A 26,246-nucleotide genomic window follows, 5' to 3' on the forward strand; every position below is an offset into this window, starting at 1 on the left:
CCCAGCACTTTGGGAGGCCGAGGCGGGCGGATCACGAGGTCAGGAGATCGAGACCACCCTGGCTAACACGGTGAAACCCTGTCTCTACTAAAAATACAAAAAAAATTAGCCGGGCGAGGTGGCGGGTGCCTGTAGTCCCAGCTACGCTGGAGGCTGAGGCAGGAGAATGGCATGAACCCCGGGGGGTGGAGCCTGCAGTGAGCCGAGATTGCGCCACTGCACTCCAGCCTGGGTGAAAGAGCGAGACTCTGTCTCAAAAAAAAAAAAAAAAAAAAAAAAAAAAATTATTAGTATTCTATGACTCAAAATTTTTGTAACAAAAAATAAAGGTCAATACATAATTAGTAAGAGGCAAGGAATGACATTAATTAAAAGAATACGTTCTCATTTATTTATTAACAATCCCATCCTTCTGCTGAATTTACTATTACAGAGATTTGTCTTAGCTAAAAGTAAGCTTTTCTCTTTATACTGTGTAACTCTTAACAAGCACTTGAATGTAGATTTTGATAAATATATTTTACAAAGTGTATTTTATGTTCACACACAAGTGCTTTAATATATTTCTCTCTAGCTGTTATACTCAGACATTTATAATAATTCATCTCTTTGACAGAATCATTATTGGAGGTACTAAGAAGTGAAGACCTGCAAACTAACGTGGAAGCTTTTTTATACTGTATGGGGTCTATAAAGTTCATTTCTGGAAATCCGGGATTTCTTAATGAAATGATCAGCAAAGGTGCTGTGGAAATACTGATAAATTTGATAAAGCAAATAAATGAGAACACCAAGAAATGTGGTACATGTTTGCCTAATTCAGGCCACTTGCTAGTCCAGGTAAGCATTTTACTTGAAAAGGTTAGATGTGTAAAATTAGTTTTCACATTGCCTAATGCCAGTTATAAAAGGATGGCACGCAAGAGGCCCCTACAGCCAGGTGCGGGTGCCTGGCCTCCAAGGGCAGCAGCCACCTCCACCCCATGAGGGCCTGGTGCCTGTTGTCCTGGACAGGCTATTCCATGGCTATTACCAGAGCAGCTCTCCACACAGCATGCACTTTCACTGCCCTGCAGAGAAAGCAGGCCTGGAAGAAGGAAAAAGTTGTACCTCTCTGCAAAACAATTGCATGTTAGAGTCAAAATTTTAACAAGCTGTTTAGAGTGTTGAAGATGGGCCTGGCCTGGAGATGATTTACGATGATTGGTAGCTAATGTCATTACTCTTGCATCTTCAGTAAGAAACAGAAGGTAATGGGATTGAGTGGACAGTCATTGAGGTGGGTATTTAGATACCAGGCAACCCCGAGACTGTAGGAATGCAGGGAACAAAACTGGACGCATTGAATATAAACAGAGCAGGTAGACCAATTTTGTTATGTGTTAGGGTTTTATTACTTCCGTTGTAGCAGATTAAATTTCGTAGTTAAATTATTTTCACTGGAGCTGCTCTGGCTTGGATACTCTTTTTTAGATGAGATTTTACTCTTTAATAGCATTCGTATATCAAATAATAGCATCTTTGATGTAATAATTCATAGGATTTGAAATGTGTTTGTCAATTAATGAGGATTGATTGAGCACTCAGAGCACTCTAAGCCATTTAGCCATCTAAATCTAAACATTAGATTTAGGCCCTGCCTTCAAGATGCTTAAAATATTTGGGATGATTATTAATTTTGGACTTTGTGGTCTGTCTCCATTTTGAAGAAGATCGTGAAAACCTCTTTTAGTCATCAATGATGCACAGTTTTTCTGTATGCCCTGTTTTGGCTAGGAAACTTCAGAAATATGATTTTCCATGCTCCTAGTGTTATCAAATCATTCAGTTTTTTCCCTCAATGGAAATAGTAATTTCTGATTATAGAATAATTATATTTCCTGTTAAAATGCTGAAAAGTATAAGGAAGAATATAAAAATCACCTGCAATTTTTTCACCCTGAGATAACACCTCCAGCATTTTGGTGGTCATTTATATACATATACATAATTTAATAGAATTCTCACTTTTTAAATAGCCCATTACTTTTAATAGTCACTTTTGTTTGTTTTCTATCATTCTCTTTCCTCCCTGTTTCTCCTTCTGGTTTATCCATCTAGCTAACATTGTTTACACTGATGTGTTCAGCACCTTTTAATACACACACAGGATTTAACAAATGGAATATTCTATGCCCTTCTCTCTCCTCATTTAACAATACGTAGTAAAAATCCCTTGAGTTAACCCTAAAGACTTATTTAATTCTTCTTAATGACTGCATAATATTCTGTGATTAGGATATATCTCAAATTCTCAGCCATTCCCATATTGAGATATTCACTGTTTTAAATTTTTATGTAACAGCTTATGGTATTCTTGTCTAGTTAATCTCTTTCCAACCCCATCTTATACATATATAAATGTTGTTTGCTGTTTGCATCAACTATATCACTGTGCATGTGTCTGTGTGTGTGCATGTGTGTATGTGTGCGTGCACACACATCAGTTGGTATGAAGGAAAGTTGAGCGTTACTGTGACCAAAATATCAAATCAAGAAAGGGGACCTCTGGTGTGCATAAACAGTATATTACTCCCTGTGTTACTCTTTTATGTCCCTTTTCCCTGGATTCAGCATCCTTAGGTGCAAACTGATTCACCAGGTCGGATCCCCCCTCCTTTCCTGACATTTGTGTCCCCCCACTTCTAGGGGGCGCTGTAGAAGTTCCTCCTCACTGCCCACCACCACCTGCCACCACCTGATGGCAGTGGGCTCTGTCATTGTCTCCAAAGCCTTGCTTGGATCCAGCCCAAGGCCTGGCATGGGTGGCCCACACCCCTGTCTAGCAGGAGAAAATGGAGCCCATGATGGCATCCACCTGAGCTTACTCCAGCTGTGGTCACCAAGTGCCATTTGTATCAACTGTATCACTGTTTGTGTGTTTACAGATTTGGGGAGGAAAAAGACATTGTTTTAGTCTTTGTCATTTGCAGAATCCCCTGAATGGGACATTTCCTCATATTTAATGAAAACAAAAGCTGTTTTGTATCATACAAATGATAAAATGTAAGCAATAAGACTTCACTCCAAGAGCAGATGAAAGCCTCTGCTTTTGTGAATGTGTAACACTGACTGACTTTTCACCAGTCGGTTCATGTGCAAATTCAGCCAGACAGATCTGGCCACAAGCAGAAGTGTCTGTTTACACCAGCTTTGAGAACCTGGTAACTCCAGCTCAGGAGGCATTTTTTTTTTTCTTTTTGAGACTGAGTTTTGCTTTTGTCACCCAGGCTGGAGTGCAATGGTGTGACCTCGGCTCACTGCAACCTCCACCTCCCTCAAGCGATTCTCCTGCCTCAGCCTCCTGAGTAGCTGGGATTACAGGCACCTGCCACCACGCCTGGCTAATTTTTTTTGTATTTTTAGTAGAGACAGGGTTTCGCCATGTTGGCCAGGCTAGTCTCGAACTCGTGACCTCAGGTAATCTGCCCACCTCGGCCTCCCAAAGTGCTGGGATTATAGGTGTGGGTTACTGTGCCTGGCCAGGAGGCATTTTTAAAAGTGGCTTTTTTCAATTGAAAAAATAAATAAATTACTTGTGGCTGTAGTAAGAATAAAATAATGTCTGCCAGCCAGAGAGAACATGATGAGGACCAAAAAGATACAAGCAGGCAACATCTAGTGGCGTGACTGCTTTTCTTCTACAACTTTCAACTCCAAGAACCTCAGTAGCTTTGGCCCACTTTCTGGGGACCTCATATTATAAAACTTCGCTTGCTTTAACATCTGGCACAGCGTTAGAGTTACCTTGTTTTCCAAAAGCAGCTCCGTTGGGCCCATTGAAAGAGTGGAAAACATCTTCCAAAGCTGGACCCTGAAGATTGTGCAGGATTTGGGAAACTAGAACAAAGGGAAAAGGGTGTTGAACATTCAAGTGGGAAATAAATAAGGGTGTTTGGGAGGTGCTGAAGAGGTAGGGCTGTCTAGAGTAGAGATTCTGTGTGGGAATCTTGGAAGGTGAGATTCAGAAGGTACAGCCACGAATCTCGAATACCAGCTGCCAAGAGTGGACTTGGGGCAACAAGGAGCAGTTGGAGGTGAGTGCATGGGAGGACGTGATGAGATCAGAGCGGCAGAAAGATGAATGTGCACAAAATGTTAAACAGATAAAGACCAAATAGCTGAAAAGTGATGGGAGGAGAATGTATCCGTGGTACATGACAGATTGGAGGGCTAAGATCTCAAACACAGCAGCCCCAGTTAAGAGTCATTGCTGCAGTTAGATTTTAGACTGATTAGAATGGAGATAAAGGAATGGGTATGAAAGAAAAGCTCCTTCAAAGCAGATGGACTAATGTTGCTTAGAGGAAAAAAAACACAGTGTTGAACTTTGAAAGGTCTTCTTTGTGTTGTTTCTTACATATATGTATATGTATGGCTGTATGCATTGATATATGTTTATCACCTGGTGGCTGAAATCAAGAGACACTCATTTCACAAGTTTTGTGGTGTGGCTGCTGTGTGCCAGGCATGTTCTGGGTGATGAGTAAGACAGGAGAGCTGCCAGTAGGCACCTACTTTTTGGTGATCTCTGTATCCAGATAATAGTATTCCAATGCTTATTCTTCTGCAAAATTATGGTACTTCCACATGGCCAACATTGCATTCAGTTCTGCATGTCAGACATGTAATAGCATTTTGAGAAGGACAAGATGCTCAATCAAGAAGATTGAGAAACTGGGTGCTGCCACCTGTGCATCAAGTCAAAGTGTGAATAGTCCTAGGCTGGCAAAACTGGAGATGCGAGTTTGTCTGTAAAGTCCTAAGAGTAAAGCAGGTTAAACTGTGCATGTTCACTGAACTCCAGAACACTAGAATTTAGGGGGAGCTCCCGGAACTTGGAAAAAGAGAAATATAGGCCAACTAACAGGGAAGGCCCCTAAATGCCAGTAGTAAATTGCACCACCAAGGAGGTGGCACAGATGGAAAGAAGGACTTGTCAATGTTGCTCTAGAATGGATTATCATAAGTTGTTAGGGTTCATCTGTGACCTTTAAAGAGCAACAGTCGGGCAGGCATGACACAGGAGCTGAAGGAAACTCCTGGAGTCACCTCCATCTGAAAGTCTGTTTTGGTCTCTGTTGTACTCTTTTCCCGAGAACAGAGAAGAGTCTTCTGTCTGTAACAATCACAACCAAGCCCAAATTCTCCCGGTGTCTCCTTTGTCCTCTGTGTCTTGAGAACATCATGTACAAAGCTGCTTTGCTGTAATTGAAGGAAATCTCAATGTACTTACATTAACAGCTAGGTAATTTATAGGTGTACAATGTAACTATTAAAGCTCAGATTGACTTGAACTTGCATGCCTATTTTTTGGATTCACTTGTACTTCCAATCTGTTTTTTCTTTACAGCCTGACCCACTTGATTTTGAATTCAATCCTTAGAGAAATGTATTATTTCCCTGCTTTAGATATACTATTTTTGAAGTTAGAACTGTTCTGCAGCACCCCAGGTAACATGGTTTGCTTTTCCTCCCCGCAGCCCCCTACCCCCGCTTCTCTGGCCCCTGAGCCTGCAGACACCTCCCCAGCAGGTCCTGCAAATCCAGATCCTCTCCCCCTTGCTCAGTACCGTACCACTGTCATGTTCTTCCTTTTTCTAAATGGAAGTCTCTCAGGAAGGTTGGTCCTCCCACCTCATCAGTCCTTTCCTTCCTTCACTCGGTTCCTTCCTTTTGTTTTTAGGGTTTAGGGAATAGGAAAGTGTATTGAACAAAGAGAGCTGACTCAGACAATTTGAGCCTGGCTAGTTCAGAAAATAATAAATGATAGTATCATGAATAGAAATTAGAGAGTTACAGAAAGGAACTGGATTTGGTGAGAGGAGGAAAGAAAATCATGGGAAGAAAATTATGTAATTAGCTTTATTTTTATTTTTTAATTTTTAATATATATATATTTTTGAGATAGAGTCTCACTCTGTCACCCAGGCTGGAGTGCAGTGGCGCGATCTCGGCCCACTGCATCCTCTGCCTCCCGGGTTCAGGTGATTCTCCTGTCTCTGCCTCCAGAGTAGCTGGGATTACAGACGTGTGCCACCATACCCAGCTACATTTTGTATTTTTAGTACAAAACTAAAATTGTTTTAGTAGGTCTCTAGTAGAGACGGGGTTTCACCATGTTGGCCAGGCTGGTCTCGAACTCCTGACCTCAAGTGATCCACCCGCCTCAGCCTCCCAAAGTGCTGGGATTACAGGCGTGAGCTACTGCTCCCGGCCGAAATTAGCTTTAATATAAAACTTTCAGATGCCAGCAGAATAGCCATGCAGGCCTGTCGAGTAGGAAGTAGGAGGTATGAACTGAGGCTTGGAAGAGAAGATAAGACCAAAAATACAGATTTAGGGTCATCTACATGGATTTGATGGTTGAAGGCAGAAAGACAATGAAATTACCCAAGGAGAGAGTAGAGAAAGAGCAGAGGGACTGACGACAGATTCTGTCAAAATGGCCTCATTTGTGGAATGGGAAGAGAAAAGGAAGTGACTGGGAAATGAAGGGCAATATACAAGAGTAGAGATTTTCTCAGCAAGGCTGGGTCAGCTTTGGCAAATGCTGCAGAGAGCGTGTAGGGGAAGAGGAATCCCGCCACTTTGTTTGGAGCCGTGCGAATAGGCGAGCAAGGGGCGTGAGGGGGTCATCTCCTAGGGCAACAGTGTGCTCTCTTGCTCTCTTTCAATCTTACGTAATTCTTTAGCTCTGTATTTTTAAATTAAAAGGTGTTTTGATAGACTTGATTTTTTTTTTTTTTTTTAAATTTCTGAGCCCTAGAGTGAGCTCCCTACTTTGGCTGAGCTGGGCTCAATCCTGTATTCAATATTTGCCATCAGGAACCCTGATGGTTCATTCAACCCTGGACCATGCTGGGGCAGGCCCAGTGCTGCCACCCTGCATGGTCCAGTGAGGACAGCACCACACTGGAGCCCCCAGCCTAAGCTGGCCTCTCAGCCGGGACACTGAGCCCACCTTACCCTCTGAGCCTCACTTTCCTGTCTCTAAAGTGCTGACTATTCCTGCCTTAAAGGGCAGCTGGGAAATGAAATGAGATAGTCTAGTAAAGCGCCCATAACAGGGAAAGGCACATAGTAGGCACTCACCAGAAAGCCATTCAATAAAATAAGATCAGAATTACCCAAACCTGAAGCTTCAAAGAGCAATTACTTCTGATGGGATAAAAATGTAATCACAAGAAATTAAGAAGACAGAGTCTAAGATGGATTTCAAATATTTAATCTTTTTGTTGTTCGGGCTTTGATAAGCAATGTAGAGAAGAGCACCAAAGAGAAACTAAAATTGGAGGAGGGTGTTAGAGTAATGTATGGGATTCTGGGTACATGATGGACCCCAATTCTCAGAGCCAGCTATTCTCTGCTTCAAGATTTGGGGAATTTAAGAGAGGCCTTCAACTGAAGTCTGGGGATTTCACCAAGCAGTGACTTAAGTTATTATTAGTAATTAAGGATTGTACCAAGGTGGCCGGGGTCTTTTAAATCTTGCTTTAGTTATGTTTAATAGTTTTTAAATGTAGAGATTAATGCATTTGTATTTAGGTGTTTAGATAATTGTAAGTATGCATACTTATGCTGGAAATTATGTTAATTCTTTATCTTGCATGACCCCGCCTATTGGAAGCCTACCTCCCTCAGACTGTGGAATCAGAACCAAGGTAGCAGTGTCTACCAGTAGAACTTTGCTCTGATTATTGGAGGAAGTAAACTGCATACCTATAAAATGGGAGCAAATAGCCCCATGATTGTATTTCCTAAGTTCTTACAGATAATTTTTTTGGAGATTTGATAATTTAAACCAAATTTAAAGCATTTATTTTGAAGGTTTTGCGTGAATAGCAAGCAGCAGATGAGGTTTTTAATTTTCTTATTGTTTTAATTAAGGTATAATCTACATCCAGTGAAATGCTTAGATCTTATATGTTTGATGAGTTTGACAAAAGTAGAAAGCCACATAGCCCCTACCCTTATCAAGATACAGAAGGTTTCTCTCACCTCAGAAATTTCTTTCCACCTCTTCTCATTAATCCTCATTCTTCTACCCTCCTCCCAGAGGTAACCATTTTTCTGATCTCTTTCACCATAGATAAGCTCTGCCTGTTCTAAAACTTTATATAAACGGAATATACAGCATGTACCCTTTTGTGTCTGGCACTTATTTTGAACTAAGTATAAATTCACAAGATGTTGCAAAAATAGTACCGAGAGGTCCTGTGTACCCATCACCCAGCTCCTCCCAGTGGTGATATGTTACATAACTATTGTACATTATCAAACCCAGGAACTTGATATGGATATGCCGTAGTTACCTAGAGTACTATATCTGGCTTATTTTGCTTAGCATATTGTTTTTGAGATTAGATGAAGCATTTTTAGGGGTTAGTCTTTGGTATTGATCACTACGCTGGCTAATTTTTTGTTTTGTTTTGTTTTTGTTTTTGTTTTTAGAGATGGAGTCTTGCTCTGTCACCCAGGCCAGAGTGCAGTGGCGTGATCTCGGCTCACTGCAACCTCCACCTCCCAGGTTCAAGCAATTCTCCTGCCTCAGCCTCCCGAGTAGATGGGATCACAGGCACGTGCTGCCACTTTTTTAATGATGTATTTGTTAATGAGAAGGAGACAGCTATTTTCTACTTATGAGGCTTCCTTCCTATAAAAGAATTGCCAGCAGCATAACTAACCACTCACGTGCCCAGTTGCCACAAGAGAGTAGGCATTTGGGGCCCAGGTTCTTCCCTTCTCTTCCCTTTCCTAGGAAGGAGCTGTCTATAGGCAACTCATGTTCTCCTCCAATTTTCCAGGGACAGCAGATCCGAAGATCTGAGAAGACTCAGAAACCTAAACATGTAATGCCTTGGGTTTTTTACTTGGAAATAAGAGGCTAAGGAGGCTGGGGATGGGGATAAAGTTATCACCGTGGTTGGAGAATGTGGCTGATAGCTGAGGCAGGCATGCTTTCTAATCCTGAGTCCTAGAATTAGATTTACCCACCCAGTCACAGACCATGTCTGTCCCTGGAGGAGCAGAACACCTGTGTTCTGATGGCAGCTCACTTCTAAAAGAGGAAGGGAAGAGAGGGACCAGGTAGGGGCTGGACTGAGAGTGTCTGATTCCTGTCCTAAGCTCACCAATCAGGAAGTGAGAGTGGTGGATGGCCAGGAGTGTTATGCTAAAAGACAGATCAAGGGTGGAAAATGAGGCTCCTACTGTGTCTGAGGAGAGCCATTTGCTCTCAATTAGTGCTCGGTCTGCTCAGCCTCCTCTCTTCACTGTAGATCTATTAGTTGTGGCAGTAAGGAAATGTCACTAGCTTTAGCATATAATTGTGAATAGTGGTTTCATTGCTTGGTAGCTCTTAATGCACTATCTTTTTCAGACTCCTTTTTCTTGTTTTGCTGCATTGCCATTCTAAATTGTTTGTATGATATTCAAAATTTCTCCTATATTGATACATACATAGCCACAACTAGAAGAATCAGCTACCTACTCATTTTAGTGAAGTAACTGACATAGAGGCAGTAAATGGAGAAACAACAATAAACAGAGCCAAATGTTAAATAAAGTCTCAAAGTAGGACATTGGGAGTTTAAGGAGGACAGAAGCATTTCCTGCTAAGTCGGACACCCATGGTAGGGATGTGCCAAGTAGGCCTGTGTAGCCAGGCACAGAGTGTTATCAAGGATTATTAATTAATATTACCTTCATATGCATATATCTTAATAACTTCCAAGAAAAGCTTAGACATGCTTGTTACCAGTGATTTCACATGTCTAGCAGCATCTTGTCATTGGTTTCTTTTGTCTCAGCCAGAACTGTACAAATCATATATGAGACAATATGAAACTTCTTGGGTTACCACACAGGCTCTGGTTTTGGCATATATGTGGCCTCAATTGGGCACAAGTTCAAAGAAATGAATCTGCCTTTATTAATAGAGGGAGATGGTTTAGCTGAGGTTGGAAAATAGTGGCTTTGGTCGTAAATCATTTCACACTGTTTGTGGTCTCTGGCGGCTGCGTTTATTCTTTTACATCATCAGTGGGAAGTCAACAATTTTGCAGTTGGCAGTTAAGTTGAGACAAAGCTCGAGGGATTTCAGTTGTGGATATTCCAGATGATTGCAAAATGCTTTTAGAGACCAGTGCCAAATACGAGTAGGGAGGCAATAGACCAAGAAACTGAGGCCAGGGCACTAGGCTACCTGGGAGCTGATAGACTTCTGAGCTTCAGTGAGTCACAAGCTCCTCTGATCTGGGGCAGCTCTGATGGCAGGTTGCCTTCTAGAGCAGAATCTGGTGAGTTCCTTGAGGACAGAGTACTCTGATGGAGGAAGGGCGCAGAGGGAAAAGAGAGGGCCGTCCACTCTGGACATGATCAGTGTGTGTGGAGGTTGCCCCACCTCGCACCCACCCACTGCAGTAGAGAACGCAGGAATGAGACCACAGCTGCCGGGCCTGTGTTGTGTCCTCAAGTCCAGTGATCCAAGTCAGGAGGGCCCCCCCACCCTTTTTTTTTTTCTTGAGACAGAGTCTCACTGTGTCACTCAGGTTGGAGTGCAGTGGTGCGATCAAAGGCATGGCTCACGGCAGCCTCAGCCTCTGGGGTTCAGGCGATTCTCCTGCCTCAGCCACGAGTCGCTGGGATTACAGACCTGAGCCACTGGGCCCAGCCCCATATTTTAAGACAAATATTTCCTGTGTTTGCTAAGGTTTCTCAATCAATTAATAGTTGAAAACACAATTTGAAATTGATAATTAAGTACCTATAGTCAACTTGAAAAAAACAGAAGCTAAAGCTTTTGAGTTCTCATTTTACTGTATTAAAATAATTTGGGGAACATGGAAAGAAGCTGCCTCAGAAAAGTGAGCACCAGAAAGTTGTCAAGTGTAGCTCAGTCATTTTTCAGCAGTAGATTAGTAACCAGAAGCAAAATGGAATATTTCTTCCTGGGTATTTACCAAAACCTTAGGTCCCCTTATGTCCTAAACATCACCTAACAATTGCTAATAAGCAAGGAAACTTATATTTGTCTTAGTCCTCTTTGTGGATTATCAGTGTCGTTTTCTTCTCTTTTTTCTTCTTCCTATGGGCTGCCTTCAGGATTGCAAGTCCCACAGGATTGCAAGTTAAGAGATGGGGAAAAAGATAGGAATTAAAACTTGTGTTTTTCAGCGTGCTATTTCTTGGTGAAATGCTACTTAAGAGGTTGGGAATTTCTCTACTAAGTCCTTTAGAGACTAAACAAGACTTTTTTTAAGTAAGGGATCTGAGGTGGTTTGAAAGATTATATACAATAAAAAAGAAAAATGTGTGTTTAAGTTTGTGCATTTATACATAACATAAATTAGAATAGAAAGTTAAGAAAGAAATGGATGAACACCTCCAAGCACAAAGCTTGGGCTTTGGTTAACTCCTGCTTTGGGGGTGGGCCCCGTGGGTGGGCTTTTCTTAGGGGTGGGAAATAAAGACCCTGCTGTAGAGCACAGAACTCACTGATAATTTTCACAGATTGATCTCTGTTCAACTGAGAGTTCTTGTTTTTTTTTTAATTTTCACTTGTATATAATGAATTCAAAAGTAGGAGCAAAATTCAGAGTTAAATGGGTTGACTTGGAACTTGCCTTTACTGTGACCACATGATTTAGCTAGACTCTCCTCCCCACACCCTTTTTTTTTTTTCCGCATTTTTTCCAGAAAAGGCCACTGGTCTGAGCATTCGGGGCCCCACCATCACCCCACAGTGAGATTGGTGGCTCTCAGAGGTTGGTGACAAGTCTCTCAAGATACAGGGCCTTCAGAGCTGCTTCTGTGTGGTGGCCTTTTCCTGATCCTTCCCCCTCAGGGCTTTAGGCACTGGTTCACCCGGGCCTCTGCTAAGCTCCCGCACTTCCTTGCCAGAGGTGTCTTAAAGGGAAAAACCTCTCTTTTGTCACTCCTGTCCCTTCTTTCTTTCTTCCCCCTCCTCATTCCCCTCCTCCTTCCCCTTCTCATTCACTCATCCAGCCCTCCAGCAGCTGAATATTTAAGAGCTTTTTATGAGCATATTTGTTGTCCTCTGAGTAGAAAGAGGAATAAGAAGTGGTTTGTACCCTAGAGGAACTCACCATGGGAGAGAAGATGCCTGAAGACAAGTGACAATGCTTCTGTGATGGGGGTTGTAGAGGCAGGAACAGGATGCCTTGGTAACACGGAAGAGAAGGCGACTGATCAGCCTCGGAAAGGACTTCATACAGAAGTTATCTTGAGCTGGGTTTTGAAAAATGAGCAGGAGGCCGGGCGCGGTGGCTTATGCCTGTGATCCCAGCACTTTGGGAGGCCGAGGCGGGCGGATCACTTGAGGTCAGGAGTTCAAGACCAGCCTGGCCAACATGGCAAAACCCTGTCTCTACTAAAAATACAAAAATTAGCGGGGCGTGATGGTGCTTGCCTATAATCCCAGCTACTTGGGAGGCTGAAGCAGGAGAATCGCTTGAACCCGGGAGGCGGAGGTTGCAGTGAGCCGAGATCGAGACTCTGTCTCGAAAAAGAAAAAAGAAAAGAAAAATGAGCAGGAGATGGCCAGGGGGAGAAGGGGTAGCAGAGTGTAATCGAGGACACTCTGGGTGGAGGAAGCCGCCTATTCAAAGGCATGGCGTCATGAAGGGTTGAGGACCTCACGTGGCGCAGAGTCTGAAAGATGGCCAGGGTGGTGCTGAGGCAAAGGAGATGAGTTTGGAGGGATGAACTACACTTCAGAGACTGAGGAACCGTTAGGCTATGAGTGCTACTGGCTGGGCTGGAAGTTGCAGGAGGCCTTTGAACAGGGAAGGCGGGGCTTTGAGATGCCCCCTCTGGCAGCAGTGAGCAGCTGTGGGGGCAAACTGTGGAAGGAGCCCATCCAGGGGGCTGTAGAGTTTGGGTAAGAGATGAAGTGAGCTTAAACTGAACCAGTGACACTGGTGATGGAGAGAAGGGATGAACGTGTGACCAGTCAGGTGGGGAAAGGGTGCGGCGTGGGAGTTTAGGAGCTTGGGAAGGAGCTGCTGTCAGAAATGAGATAGGCTACAGAACAAATACACAGAGGCTAGTCCCCTTCCAGAGAGTTCATTTTTCTTTCATCCGTTATTTTTTATTCTGTGATGGATGGGGGCTATAGAGGTGGGAACAGGATGCTTTGTTAACACGGAAGAGGAAGTGACTGACTGGCCTCTGAAAGGTCTTCATAGACAAGTTAGCCTGAGCTGGGTAACTACAGAGTCCATTTTTCTTTCATCCATTATTTTATACTCCTCTGTTTTAAAAAAAATCTTAAAATCTGTCTACCTCAGATTTTAATCTGTTTAGCCCATGATGTTCTGATATCCCAGTCTTTCCTTTGTAGATGTCTACCCCTTCATTCATTCCATTAATAAATGCCTATTGAGCACCCACCACGTACCAGGCAATGGACTTGGAGCTGGATGTACAATGGTGAAAAGGATGAACAGGGTTTATGCCCTTACTGAAGCTTCTAGTCTGGAGGAGTAGACAGATAGTAAAACATAATATTAAATAACCTAGCATTAAGTAGAGTTTATGGGGCCATATATGGTATGAGATGAAGCTTGACGAGTTGAGAAGGAACAGATCCGTTGAGCCTTGTAGACCATGGTCAGGGAACTGAATATTATCCTGGGAGCTATGGACAAAAAGCCAATATGGCTTGGAGTAACAGAAAGCAGAAAGGCAGGATTCTGGGATGTCTCTGCTTGAGCAACTAGGTTGATGGTGTCATCTATTGAGCTATTGCTGTGTATTTTTCTAATGCATGGTATATGTTTCATGCATGTTATTTCTACCAGCACCACAAATGACAAATTTGGAAATATGTGAGGTATTGTATATTACTCAACTGTGTGTATCACGTGCAGTAAATGGGTAGGAATTTCAATCAGATGACATGTCACATATAAATGTGGGCTTTCTTTCCTGACTTGGGTTATTTATGAAAGTTATGTATGTGGGGCAGAAGAACCTTGAGCTGTCTAAACTTTTGCTAATGAGGTGAGAATAAGGCCTGAGAAGGAGAAAAAATTGAGATTGAAGCAAGAAAATAAAAGCTCCTAAGGAAACTATGGTCCTTTCTGCTGGCAATGTCCCTTGCCAGAGGTTAGATGTGGGGAGCGTGAAGATTACTATGGATTGGGATGTCCCATCTTTGATGCCTTGGGGACCAGGGAAAAGGAACTGTTGGTGTGCAGTGACTGGAATGGATATTTCATGGTTTCCCATGGTGTCTGTCTGCATGGGAGTTACACAGGCATCTGTACTCTTCGGTCTCCATGGAAGAGAGTTTTGAGGCATCCTCTGAATTAATGTGAACCAGTAGTGCTCTGGTGCCTGGGCTGTCTCAGGAGAACAGGTGGAAACAGGGTCAGATGATGAGAATTTTCCATTTTATGACAGCAATGGAATTCCTAGAATGGTTCATTAGTCTTCACAAAAGATCCATTCCTGGCTGGGCACAGTGGCTCACCCCTGTGATCCCAGCGCTTTGGGAGGCTGAGGTGGTTGATCACTTGAGGCCAGGAGTTTGAGACCAGCCTGGCCAACATGGGGAAACCTTGTCTTTACTAAAAATACAAAAATTAGCCAGACCTGGTGGCACGCGCCTGTAATTCCAGCTACTTGGGAGGCTGAGGCACGACAATTGCTTTAATGGGGAGGCAGAGGTTTCAGTGAGCCGAGATCCTGTCACTGAACGCCAGCCTGGATGACAAAGGGAGACTGTCTCTAAAAAAAAAGTCCATTCCTTAGCTTAGAAGAAGGCTACACTGTGACATTGTGCAGATCTATGGAGTTAAGTGGAATACTCAAGTAGTTTATTTCACCTCCAATGTTTGGGATACTGAAACTTTCAGGGAAGAATTTACAGAATCATTGTATAATTGAATTGATTGCAAAAGACATATACACATTTATTTGAAGCTTTTTTTTTACATTTGCTGTGTTTTCAGGGTAGTCAGTTATATTTTAATGTATCTTTTTGTTGCTGTTGTTATAAGGAAAAACTAATCAGGTCATCTTAAGAATTGTTTTTAAAAGTTTATATACTATGGCTGTAAGGATGTTTTATGTTTACATGATGCTTTACAGTATTAGATAAGTAATAAAAACAGGGCTATATGTTTCCATTTGCTACACACAACCCCTTGAGAGGTGAGCAGTGCTTGTCACCCACTTTTCACAGATGAGGAAATGGGGAAGTGGAGGAAGGAGTGGCTGCCCCTAGGCACTTCACTAGGAAGAGATGTGGGACTTGAATCCCTGTCATTTGACTCTAAAGTGATGGCAGCGATGCCATTCACACATCTCATCTCATTGAATCCTCACAACTACTAGGCAAGTATCATCACCTCTACTTTACTGAATGAGAAAAATGAGCTCTGGGAGGTTAAATAACTAACCCAGGCTGATGGGTGGTGAGGCTGAACTGGCTCTTAACCAGTAGCTTTCCTATAGTATCCCACAAGGAAGGAGCACACTGCATATTAAAATTATTAGATAACAACATTAGTTTTATGATTTATAAACTCTTCTCGACTCTTTGATGAAGGTAAAGTAGATAGCTTTCCTGAATTTTTTAAAATAAAATAAGACAAATTTTTGAGATCTTAATACTTGTCTCTTGGGAGAGAATGAGACTAAAGATCTTAAATATTCCTTGGCCACATCATTCATTATCTGATGCTATTTATAAAAGCATAGAACAATCAGACGAGAATACCTATAAAACCTTAAAAAAAAAAAGGAAAGAAAAACGTAGAACGAGAAGTTTCTAATCTGCAGAACTGATGTGGCTATCACAGGACCAGCTGAAGATTTTAGGATTGTTAGCAAACCTAGATGATGATTTGTTTAACCCTGGGTTTGGGGTATATCAATTGCTTACTAAGATTAATATTTCATTCTTTACCTTTCAACCAAATTAGGCTTTCTTTGTTTTCATTTGTTGCTACTTGTGCCTAGGCTCACATTCTCTGGTGGGAGATGCATAGCGGGAGCTTCGCTTAGCTACTGATATAAGGAAATTTATGAGATGAATTGTACTGTGCTGCTTCATGTGGTTATATTTTTTCAGTTTTTAAAAAAAATGGCACAAGCATGCTTTTATCCTAGGTGACTGCTACATTGAGAAGCTTGGTTGATTCACCATTAGTAAGAAGTAAGTTCCTAAACATCAGTGCCCTTCCCCAGCTCTGCACGGCAATGCAACAGTACAAGGGTGACAAGGACGTCTGTACCAATATTGCCAGAATATTCAGGTAGGTAGACTAAGACGTGAAGTAGCCTTACAAAAACGCTAATGCTTAGATTTGGGGTTATCTTTAATATTTGCTTGTGTGACTGGCAAGGAATCCTTTTTCTTCTTTTTACTTCACCTACCAGAAAGGGTAAATCTAGTGGCCCAAGTTAAAAATGAACAATTCAAACAAATGACCCCATTGTCTATATGATTCTATTGTGATTCTAAACTCATTGGTTGTTAAGTCATTTTAGTTCTTTGGTGAGTTGTGAGCTATTTGTGTGTGTTTAATCTTCCTCTCAGCTTATTTGAGGTAAAAAACTGTATACAAAACACAGCAAACCTTCCAGTTTGCTAGGAAATAAACAAGAGTTTTAGCTCAAAAAAGGGGATCAATGCTTAGAAAGTCTGATCTGACTTTGTAATAGAAGGTTATTCTATTTCAGCTATTTGAACTTTGGCTCAAGCTTTCACTAGTCATGTCTATAGTTTATTTCTTCCAGAAATAATGATCATTTGAATCCAGGTTGCCTCAAAGCAAGATGTGGTTAAATTTCAGAGCTGTCTTTAAATTATGCATTTCTGTTTCCTCCCGCGCTGCTCTTTGTCAGTATTTTTACATAATGATTCTTGTCGGGAGCCTGGGGCTTTTCTTGAACTATAATGTTGTAGTTGTAAAGAAATGCAAAATTTCCTGAAGACTGAATTGGTACTTGACCCCAGGACCCCTGTATGAGGATGTGAGTCCAAATCTGATTTTTTAAAATGAATGTCAACTTGTATTATAGATTAAATGGTACACAGGTTTGTTACGTGGGTAAATTGTATGACGTGGAGGCTTGGGGTCTCAACAATCATGTTACCCAGGCAGTAAGCATAGTACCCGACAGGTGGTTCTTCAGCCCCAGCCCCCTCCTTCCCTCCAGAGCTGATCTTTTTAGACTGCACTTCCCTGAGCTTTGCTCTGGATACCTAATTACTACCTATCTAATGCATTGTAAAATCATAAGGAATTTATTTTTGTTTATAGTGTCATGTAGGGGTCCAACTTCATATTTTTCCCATGTGGATAGTTGATTGTTCCAGCACCTTTTACTGACTATGCCGTCCTTTCTCAACGATTTTGTCAATCAGACAGAAGGTTCCATATAATTTCAGGTTTGTTTCTGGGCATTCTGTTTGGTTTATCCTCACACCTGTACCACACTGTACTTACTATTATAGATTTAATTTGAGTCTTGCTATAAGATGAATCCTTCACTTTTTGTTGTTGAGATGGGGTCTCGCTCTGTCACCCAGGCTGGAGTGCAGTGGGCACAAACATGGCTTACTACAGCCTCGCCTGCCCAGGCTTAAACGATCCTCCCACCTCAGCCTCCCTAGCAGCTGGGACCACAGGTCCCACCACAGCTGACCACGCCAACATGCTCAGTTAATTTTATCATTATTATTTGTGGAAACGAAGTCTTGCTATGTTGCCCAGGCTGGTCTCAAACTCTTGGGCTCAAGTGATCCTCCTGCCTCAGCTTCCCAAAGTGCTGCGATTAGAGGTGTGAGCCACCCTGCCTGGCCTTCAAATCTCTCACTTTTTTTCTCCTTTAAGATCCAAACTCTTGGTCAGGCACAGTGGCTCACACCTGTAATCCCAGAACTTTGGGAGGCCAAGGTGGGGGGATCACTTGAGCCCAAGAATCTGAGATCAGCCTGGGCAACATGGCGAAATCCCATCTCTAGCACCGCCCCCCACCCCCAACCCCGGCCAAAAAATTAGCCAGGCATGGTGGTATGTGACTGTAGTCCCAGCTACTTGAGAGGCTGAAGTGGAAAGATTGCTTGAGTCTGGAAGGTGGAGGTTGCAGTAAGCCAAGATAGTGCCACTTGCACTCCAGCCTGGGCAACAGAGCAAGACCCTATCTAAAAAAAGAAAGAAAAAATAATCCAAACTCTTCTTGTTCTTTTCCCTTCCTTATGAACTTATTAATCTTGCCTTGATAGCTCTTTAAAAATATTTACTTATTTATTTGTGTATTTCAGCTGTCTCCTACAGGAAGGATATCCAAGAATCTTGATGAACATTAGGACTAGGAGTTTGTCTATAGATGCTCTTGGATTTTCTATGCAAATTACCTGCATATAAATTTTTTTTCAATTATTGTAATTCTTTCCCTTGTCCTCATCTCTTCTTTATTGCATTGTTTAGGAGTTCAATACAAAATTGTGAGTGTTGAGAGTGTTGTCTTTCTTCTGACTTTATTTTTATTTTTATTTTTTTTTGAGACGGAGTCTCGCTCTCTCACCCAGGCTGGAGTGCAGTGGCGCGATCTCGGCTCGCTGCAAGCTCCGCCTCCCGGGTTCACACCATTCTCCTGCCTCAGCCTCTCCGAGTAGCTGGGACTACAGGCGCCCGCCACCACGCCCGGCTAATTTTTTTGTACTTTTAGTAGAGACGGGGTTTCACCATGGTCTCGATCTCCTGACCTCGTGATCCGCCCACCTCGGCCTCCCAAAGTGCTGGGATTACAAGCGTGAGCCGCCGCGCCCGGCCTCTTCTGACTTTAAAGGAAATATTTTCATGGTTTCACTAGTTGAAAATTATAATTGTTGTAGGTTTTCCTAACTACCCTTTAGAAGATTAATGATTTTTTTTCTCATTAATGGGTATTAAGTTTTGTCAAATGCTTGCCCTGAATCTTTTTTTTTTTTTTTTTTTGAGGTGGAGTCTTACTCTGTCGCCCAGGCTGGAGTGCAGTGGGGCGATCTCGGCTCACTGCAAGCTTCGCCTCCCAGGATCATGCCATTCTCCTGCCTCAGCCTCCCAAGTAGCTGGGACTACAGGCGCCCGCACCACGCCCGGCTAATTTTTTGTATTTTTAGTAGAGACGGGGTTTCACTGTGTTAGCCAGGATGGTCTCGATCTCCTGACCTCGTGATCTACCTGCCTCGGCCTCCCAAAGTGCTGGGATTACAGGCGTGAGCCACTGCACCCGGCCCCCCATTTTTTTAACTTTTATTTTAGGTTCAGGGGTACATGTGCAGGTTTGTTACATAGGTAAACTCATGTCACGGGGGTTTGTTGTACAGATTATTTAATCACCCAGGAATTAAGCCCAGTATCCAATAGTCAAGAGTTGTCTTTTCTGCTCCTCTCCCTCCTCCCACCCTCCACCCTCCACCCTCAAGTAGACCCCAACATCTGTTGTTTTCTTCTTTGTGTTTATAAGTTCTCATCATTTAGCTGCCACTTATAAGTGAGAACATGTGGTATTTGGTTTTCTTTTCCTGCGCTAGTTTGCTGAGCTAATGGCCTCCAGGTCCATCCATGTTCACGCATAAGACATGATCTCATTCTTTTTTATAGCTGCATAGTATTCCATGGTGTATAGGTACCACATTTTCTTTATCCAATCTGTCAATGATGGGCACTTAGGTTGATTCCATGTCTTTGCTATTGTGAATAGTGCTGCAATGAACATTAGCGTGCATGTATCTTTATTGTAGAATGATTTATTTTCCTCTGGGTATATACCCAGTAATAGGATTGCTGGGTTAAATGGTAGTTCTGCTTTTAGCTCATTGAGGAATCACCATACTGCTTTACACAATGATTGAACTAATTTATACTCCTACCAACAGTGTATGAGTGTTCTCTTTTTTCTGCAACCTTGCCAGCATCTGTTATTTTTTGACTTTTTAATAATAGCCATTCTGACTGGTGTGAGATGGTATCTCATTGTGGTTTTGATTTGTATTTCTCTAATGATCTATGATACTGAGCTTTTTTTCCATATGCTTGTTGGCCACATGTGTGTCTTCTTTTGAAAAGTGTTTGTTCATCTCGTTTGCCCACTTTTTTTTTTTTGAGACGGAGTTTTGTTCTTGTTGCCCAGGCTGGAGTGCAATGGCGTGATCTCGGCTCACCGTAACCTCTGCCTCCCAGGTTCAAGCGATTATCCTGCCTCAGCCTCGCAAGTAGCTGGGATTACAGGCATGCACCACCACACCCAGCTAATTTTTTGTATTTTTAGTAGAGATGGGGTTTCTCCATGTTGGTCAGGCTGGTCTCGAACTCCCGACCTCAGGTGATCCACCCGCCTTGGCCTCTCAAAGTGCTGGGATTATAGGCATGAGCCACCACACCTGGCCCTTTGCCCACTTTTTGGTGGGGTTGTTTTTCTCTTGTAAATCTGTTTAAGTTCCTTATATGTCCTGGATATTAAACCTTTGACAGATGCATAGTTTGCAAATATTTTCTCCAATTCTATAGGTTGTCTGTTTACTCTGTTGATAGTTTCTTTTGCTGTGTAGAGCTCTTAAATTTAATTAGATCCCATTTGTCAATTTTTGCTTTTGTTGCATTTGCTTTTAGTGTCTTTGTCATGAAATCTTTGCCCGTTCCTATGTCCAGGATAGTATTGCCTAAGTTACCTTCCAGGGTCTTCATAGTTTTGGGTTTTACATTTAGTCTTTAATCCATCATCCATCTTGAGTTGATTTTTGTATATAGCGAAAGGAAGGGGTCCAGCTTCAGTCTTCTGCATATGGTTAGCCTGTTACCCCATGATTATTTATTAAACAGTGAGTCTTTTCTCCATTGCTTTTTTTTTTTTTCTTTGTTGAGACAGAGTGTTGCTCTGTCATCCAGGCTGGAGTGCAGTGGCACTATCTTGGCTCACTGCAAGCTCCGCCTCCCAGGTTCACACCATTCTCCTGCCTTAGCCTCCCGAGTAGCTGGGACTACAGGCGCCCGCCACCACGCCCGGCTAATTTTTTGTATTTTTAGTAGAGATGGGGTTTCACTGTGTTAGCCAGGATGGTCTCAATCTCCTGACCTCGTGATCTGCCTGCCTCAGCCTCCCAAAGTGCTGGGATTACAGGCGTGAGCCACTGCGCTCGGCCTCCATTGCTTGTTTTTGTCAGCTTTGTTGAAGATCTTGTAGGTATGCATCCTTATTTCTGGGCTCTCTGTTCTGTTCCCTTGGTCCATGTGCCTGTTTTTGTACCAGTACCATGCTGTTTTGGTTACCATAGCCCTGTAATATAGTTTGAATTAGGCAATGTGATGCCTCTAGCTTTGTTCTTTTTGCATAGGATTCCTTGGCTATTTGAGCTCTTTTTCAGTTCCATGTTAAATTTTAAAATAGTTTTTTTTTTTTTTTCTAGTTCTGTGAAGAATGTCATTGGTAGTCTGATAGGAATAGGATTGAATCTGTAAATTGCTTTGGTCAGTATGGCCATTTTAATGGTACAAATTCTTCCTATCCATAAGCATGGGATGTTTTCCCATTTGTTTTTGTCTTCTCTGATTTCTTTGAGTAGTGTTTTGTAATTCTCATTGTAGAGATCTTTCACCTCCCTGGTTAGCTGTATTCTCAGGTATCTTATTCTTTTTGTGGCAATTGTGAATGGAATGGCCTTTCTGATTCGGCTCTCTGCTTGGCTGTTGTTGGTGTATAGGAATGCTAGTGATTTTTGTACATTGATTTTTGTATCCTGAAACTGCTGAAATTGTTTCTCAGCTGAAGGAGGTTTTGGGCTGAGACTATGGGGTTTTCTAGATGTAGAATCATCTGTGAGTGTTGGGCCTGTTGTCTTTCTTCTAACTCTAAAGGAAATATTTTCATGGTTACACCAGCTGAAAATAATACTTGTTGTAGGTTTTCATAAGCACTCTTCTGCAAACAGAGATAGTTTGACTTCTTCCCTTTCTGTTTGGATGCCTTTATTTCGTCCTCTTGACTGATTGCTCTGGCTAGGACTTCCAATACTATGTTGCATAGGAATGGTGAGATAGGGCATCCTTGTCTTGTGCTGGTTTTCATGGGGAATGCTTCCAGCTTTTGCCCATTTAGTATGATATTGGCTATGGGTTTGTCATAGATGGCACTTATTATTTTGAGGTCTGTTCCTTCAATACCTAGTTTTTTGTTTTGTTTTGATTTGTTTTTTGAGATGGAGTCTCGCTTTGTCGCCTAGGCTGGAGTGCAGTGGCGCTCTGCCTCCCAGGTTCAAGCGATTCTCCTGCCTCAGCCTCCAGAATAGCTGGAATTACAGGCATGTGCCACCACACCCAGCTAATTTTTGTATTTTTAGTAGAGATGGAGTTTTACCATGTTGTCCAGGCTGGTCTCAAACTCCTGACCTCAGGTGATCCACCCGCCTCAGCCTCCCAAAGTGCTGGATTACACGTGTGAGCCACCTCGCCTGGCATCAGTACCTAGTTTATGGAGAGTTTTTAACATGAAGGAGTGTTGAATTTTACTGAAAGCCTTTTCTGTGTCTATTGAGATAATCATGTGGTTTTTGTCTTTAGTTGTATGTATGTGATAAATCACATCTACCTGAATTGCTTTTGATCATGGATTTTCTTTTTTAAATCTGTTAATATAGTAAATTACATTAATAAAGTTTCTCAAGTTAAGCCATTATATATTGCTGGGTTTGGTTAACTAATATTTTGTTTAGGATTTGTCATTGGTGGTCATGAGTTACATTGACCTATATTTTTCCCTTCTCATATTGTCCTTGTCTGGGTTTAGTGTAAGTTTATACCAGCCTCATAAAATGGGTTGGGAGATAATCCAATTTTTTCTCTTTCCTAGAAGAATTTGTAAAAAGCTGATCTGCTTCTTGAAAAGTTTTAAAAACTTGCTCAAAATGCTATTTTTATCCAGGGTATATATGTGTGTATGTGTGTGTGAATATTGTTGACTACTGATTCAATTTCTTCCTATATGGTTATATGTTTCTCATTTCTACTTGGTTCAGTTTCAAAAAGTTATGTTTTTGTAGGAGTTTCATAATTTTATCTAAGTTTTCAAACAATATAAAAGTTGATCCAACTATTCTCTTATTATTATTTTAATCTCTGTTGTATCTCTAATTATGTCCCCTTTTATTTATTTTACCTATTTAACAGATATTTGTATAGCACTTACAACATGCTAGGCAATATTCAGAATACTTTCCAAATACGAATTCATTTCATCCTTATAACAACTTTTTAAGATATGTATTATTATTGTCATTATCATTTTACATATGAGGAAACTGAGGCATAGAGAAGTTTAGTTATTTTCCCGAGATCACACAACTAGTATGTCATAGAGCTGCAGTTCAAACCATATTCTGGCTCTAGAATTCATACTTTGAACCACTATGTTACCTTGCCTCTTCATTGTTAATACTGACTTTCTTTCCTAATTTTGATTGTTCGTGCTGTTTCTCTTTTTCTTAGTCTTGCAAAATCTTTCCTATTTTATTAGCTTTTACCAAGAACAAATATCTTATTGATCCACTTTATTGTATGTTTGCTTCCTGTCTTATTTCTTCTGCTCTTATCCTTATTAATCCTTTTCTTCAACTCTCTGTGAATATATATTTTTCTTCTAACTATTTTAGTAAAAAACATAACTCCTTTCTTTTCAGCCTCCTTAAACCTATAATTTTCCTCTAAATACTAATTAGAGGAAATCAGTATTTACAAGTTTTTTTGTTTTTTGTTTTTTTGAGACAAGGTCTCACTCTGTCACCCAGGCTGGAGTGCAGTGTTGTGATCTTAGATCACTGCAACCTTCGCCTCCCAGATTTAAGCGATTCTCCTGCCTCAACCTCCGGAGTAGCTGAGACTACAAGCATGCACCACCACACCCAGCTAATTTTTGTATTTTTTAGTAGAGACGGGGTTTTGCCATGTTGGCGAGGCTGGGCTTGAACTCCTGGCCTCAAGTGATCCTCCTGCCTCGGCCTCCCAAAGTGCTGGGATTACAGGCGTGAGCCACTGTGCCTGGCCCATCCTACAAGTTTTGATTTGTAATATTTTTTATTACTCATATTTAAGTATTTCTTTTGTGATTTTCATGTTTATTTGACCTGTAAGTTAGGTGTTCTTACATTTCCAAAAAAAAGTTTTTTTTAAATTTATTTTTTAAATGGTTTCTAATTTAATTGCGCTTTGACCAGGGAATGTGGTCTTTGAGATACCAGTTCTCTGAAAATTTACTGAGATTTATCTATGGCCTGGTATGTGGTCAAGTTTTTAATATATTAATGGTGTTTTACCTATTGATTCATCAATTAGGAAGAAATATATGAACATCTCCTGATTTGTTGTGGGTTTGTCAGTATTGCCTTATGGGTTTTGTTTGCTTGCTTGCTTGCTTACTTGCTTTAGAAATTTTGAAGCTGTTTTCAAGGCTTTCTGCCTTAAGGTTGGTCTATTTTGCCTAATATTAGTATAGCACTACCGATCTACAATATTAAAGCAGGTTTTTGTTTGTTTGTTTTGAATGTATAGGTTTTTTTGTTTGTTTGTTTGTTTGTTTTGAGGCAGAGTCTCTCCCCATTGCCCAGTCTGGAGTGCAGTGGTTCAATCTTGGCTCACTGCAACCTCTGCCTCCTGGGTTCAAGCAGTTCTCCTGCCTCGGCTTCCAGAGTAGCTGGGATTACAGGCACATGCCACCACACCCAGCTAATTTTTGTATTTTTGTAGAGATGGGGTTTCACTATGTTGGCCAGGCTGGTCTTGAGCTCCTGACCTCAAGTGACCCATCTGCCTTGGCCTTCTAAAGTTCTGGGATTACAGGCGTGAGGCACCACGCCTGGCCTATTAAAGCAGTTTTACATTTGCTTCTGATGTGGTCCCAGCGGACTCACTGATATCCAACCAGATTTCATATAACTTTCATGTAAGTTTGTGTTTTCTGAACTACGTGGATAGTGTAAATTCACACCACCTACCTTTTAAATTTTTCCGGATCCATCTCACTAGAGTTTAGAGCAGATAGCAAGCCTCCTTGCAGCTTCTCTGAACTGATGTGTAGCGTATTTTTAGACTCCTTTTCTTGAATTGGGCAGTGTTTTGAAGGTCTGCATTTAAAGTGATAGTATGTGTACTTGAATTTTATAGAAAAACAAAGTTTACCTTTATTTTCCCATTTGGCATTTCTGCAGCAAACTTACTTCTTACCGTGACTGCTGCGCAGCCTTGGCCAGCTATTCCAGATGTTATGCCTTATTTCTGAATCTAATTAACAAATACCAGAAGAAGCAGGTCAGTTCTTCATTCATTTAATTCTTCAATGAGTCTTTACACTAATGTATTTGTGTAAGCCCATGTTGAATGTCTTTATGTTTTGAATGTATAGGTTTCTATAAGAAACTTCCATTAAATGTATAATGGGCCGTCCTGGGAGGCAGTAAGTTGCCTATAGGAGTTGAAGGAGTTGTTTGAGTCAGAAATGAAATGTTGATGTTCTAGGAAGTTTCCTGGTGTAGGAAGGAAGGTGGTAGATTATAACAATATTTTTCCTCCCAGTGATCTGTAGACAACCTACATGGGAGTCACCTTGGGGTGGGGGTGGGGGTATAACCCCACCCCGAGGGTTATTTCCGTAATGGTTATTTCTTCCAGGTTTCATTCCAGGCTACTGAGTCAGATGGGTAGGGTAGGACCTACCTAGCCATCTGCATTTTAACAAGAACCACAGGGACTTCTGATGCAAATTAAGGTTTGCAGTTCCCCTGCACTGGATATTCCCTGAAGATTCTTCTAGCCCTTAAGTTCTCTAATTCTTTGACCCCATTGTTATATTTAAAAGGTAACATTTCCAGGTAAAGTGTTTAAATGAAATAATTTAGTTTTAATGAATCAAGGCAAAAATGCATATAGTTGTTTAAAAAAGGAAGAACTCACAAATGATTTCTCATTAATCAAATCATAATACTTCATACAGACATTATTTTTTTTGGGGGGGGGGATGGAGTCTCACTCTGTCACCTAGGCTGGAGTGCAGTGGCGAGATCTTGGCTCACTGCAAGCTCCACCTTCTGGGTTCACGCCATTCTGCCCCCTCAGCCTCCCGAGTAGCTGGGACTACAGGCGTGCCACCACGCCGCCCAGCTAATTTTGTTTTTGTATTATTAGTAGAGACGAGATTTC

The 26,246-nt window shown here is 41.7% G+C and overlaps 1 protein-coding gene across 6 annotated transcripts in view; it reads left to right on the forward strand.

The window, feature by feature from the left end:
- The window catches only part of ARMC2 (armadillo repeat containing 2), a 127,761-nt gene that overhangs the window by 64,379 nt on the left and 37,136 nt on the right, over positions 1–26,246 (forward strand). For all 6 annotated transcript variants that reach the window (XM_032156125.2, XM_058435452.1, XM_058435451.1 and 3 more), the window contains 3 exons: positions 617–840; positions 16,183–16,328; positions 25,259–25,358. In XM_032156125.2, the coding sequence (XP_032012016.1) occupies positions 617–840; positions 16,183–16,328; positions 25,259–25,358 (470 nt within the window). The remainder of the gene's footprint in view (positions 1–616; positions 841–16,182; positions 16,329–25,258; positions 25,359–26,246) is intronic.

Source organism: Hylobates moloch, unplaced genomic scaffold (assembly GCF_009828535.3).
Source record: "Hylobates moloch isolate HMO894 unplaced genomic scaffold, HMol_V3 SCAFFOLD_2, whole genome shotgun sequence".
In the NCBI taxonomy this organism is placed as follows: domain Eukaryota; kingdom Metazoa; phylum Chordata; class Mammalia; order Primates; family Hylobatidae; genus Hylobates; species Hylobates moloch.